The sequence below is a fragment of the Anopheles moucheti genome, chromosome 3 (assembly GCF_943734755.1).
Source record: "Anopheles moucheti chromosome 3, idAnoMoucSN_F20_07, whole genome shotgun sequence".
NCBI classification, from domain to species: Eukaryota; Metazoa; Arthropoda; class Insecta; order Diptera; family Culicidae; genus Anopheles; species Anopheles moucheti.
Window position 1 is genome coordinate 38,528,440 of NC_069141.1, and position 2,438 is coordinate 38,530,877.

At 35.3% G+C, this 2,438-nt stretch overlaps 1 protein-coding gene across 1 annotated transcript; it reads left to right on the forward strand.

Moving 5' to 3' along the window:
- Positions 1-1,560: 1,560 nt before the first annotated feature.
- Positions 1,561-2,137, forward strand: LOC128304501 (lipopolysaccharide-induced tumor necrosis factor-alpha factor homolog). Its single transcript, XM_053041695.1, has 2 exons — positions 1,561-1,638; positions 1,723-2,137. The coding sequence occupies exons 1-2, from the start codon at positions 1,626-1,628 to the stop codon at positions 1,989-1,991; spliced, it is 282 nt and encodes a 93-aa protein (XP_052897655.1). The 5' UTR covers positions 1,561-1,625; the 3' UTR covers positions 1,992-2,137.
- Positions 2,138-2,438: the final 301 nt, after the last annotated feature.

A 2,438-nucleotide genomic window follows, 5' to 3' on the forward strand; every position in this document is an offset into this window, starting at 1 on the left:
ATTAAATTCATCTTTCGAAATAATTCAATGAGACAAAACCCATCAGTCGTTATTATATAATATTTCATTTAGCATTAAAGTGTTTGATGTTTTATTACTCCTTCAGTGCTACAAATGGTATTTATTCTGTTACGCGGTGATCAATATTTACCTTAGTGATTTTTTCATTCCTTGCGTTTATTTCTTTACGAAACATTAGTGTACATTTACAGTAAAGAATTGGATCGGTGCCGGATTTAATTATCTTCATACAATTGTCAGTATATATTCGCAAACACCTATTTACCCAACACATATGTATCAAAACTAGTTATAGTAGTATGTGACGTATTAAATAACTGGAATGTTAAGGAAATCTATCATTTCTTTCTAATTATCACGACATTATTTTGATTATTTTTTTACTAATTATTATTTTAGCACTATATTTTTATATTTATCAATTTATCGAAATTTGTCCTTCAGAAACAAGTTGCTTGTTGTTGCAAAAACAAGTCATCAGTCAGGAGGCTAAAGTCACTCTCACGACGAACCTGATTGTATATCATTTGTCGACCGATCACTTGCATTTAGTATGATTTAGATTTCCTTTTTTTAACACTTTGAACACTTTAAACATTTTGATTGTTCTCACTGTTTAAAGCTGCCATCAACGCTCCTTTTGTCTGAGTGATTGTTCTTATCATTTTGTTAATAACATTTTGTATTTGTAAAAAGATAACGTTATTATGCGTTTACCTAATCGATACCATTGACACGGCTAGTTTCACTACAAACCTACGATGATGCTGTAAATAATGAACATGAATGATACCACTCGTAACATCTCTTTCTACTATTTTGTTTTCATTACATGAATTTGGGAATCAATAGGAGTAGGAAGTCAAAATTTCGACGTATTATCAGCCGCATATTGGCTAAAAAGAGTATAACTTTCTCAAGACATTTCCTCTTTGTGTTTTGTCTTATCCCGTTGCTCGGTTAGTTTAAACTATATTTGGTACAAAATTTTGCTATAAAGCAATACTACAAACACAATACAGTACATCGTCGAAGCACCGTAACTTATTTTTCAGACGTCATTTACCCGACAGTTGCACGACATGGCCGTTCTTACGAAAGAAAAATAAATCCCTTCTCCTTCTAGCTACACTCATGCCGTGCAGTACCAGTGAATCGTTTCCATTTGGTACAAAATCACTTTGTTAAAATATACAAATCCTACCCCAACAGAGTGCATTCAAAATTAAATTATCGTTTATTGTTTGGTGTTGTTACTACGACTTTGAGCCGAACGACTATGTCCGTCACTTTTCAACTCGTCAGTTCCTATTGTAATACGATGCCGACCAAACATTATAAGGAAAGAAGAAATACATTTTAACGATCATTTTCTGCTGTGCAAAGCAAAAGCCTTTTCCTCTCCTTGATAGTTGTTCTTCGCCTTCGTTCGCAATAGAATACTTCTCTTTCAGAACCGCTGATTCAAGTGCTTTGTAAGATGTATACAATGAAGCAGGCGTAAAAAAGTCACGTTAAATTTTCAGAACTTCAGTTGTTCTGCGTCGCTCCAGGAGATCATATCTATTCTTCCACATTTCTACAAGATCATCGATAAGCGTACGATGGATAAAATGGGTTAGTGTCAATTTTGAAGTGCATCGTAGTGCAAAGTGCTGTTTTTATTCGTGCAACTAATACCAAGTTTTTTTTTGTTTTAAGAAACCCCTCCCGTGTACATTCCTGCTACACGTGTAGTGTCGGCTACGACGGGTCCTGAGCCGGCGCAAGTTGTCTGTCCAGCTTGCAACGCGGAGATTGTTACGCAGATTGAACATGAACCAAACACCAAAACGCACATCTACGCGTTGCTACTGTGTTTGGCATTATCCTGGCCATGCGTTTGCTTGCCCTATTGCTGCACCTCTTGCCGGGATACTGTGCACCGATGCCCTCGCTGCAAATCATTTATCGGTGTGTATCGGCGTTAAGGGTAGGCACACTGCAGATTCATTGCAATGATGCTAACAAGAAGCTTAATGGTGCCATATTTTCGATAAGGGTAACAACTAGACATTGCAACAACTAGAGGTTGTTTTATCTGCATCATTTTGTAATAAAGATTATTAACATCTTAATTATGTTGGATTCAACACATGATTTTTTTAAATAATGATACGTTGCTGTTTAATTTTAATATTACTGGATTATTTTAAGCACTACCTTTTCGAGGAACCGACATTCCTACGCAACAAAACCAAACACCAAACACCGAAAAAAGAAAATCAAACACAAAACTAAACCGATATCGATAATAGCTGATGAAAAGCCGATCAACAAACCAGCAACAAACCAAATACCTAACTGAACTCATATTAACTTCTTCATTTTATCAATTTAGGTTTCTGAAATTTCATAATCGTTGATCCTTGTATATT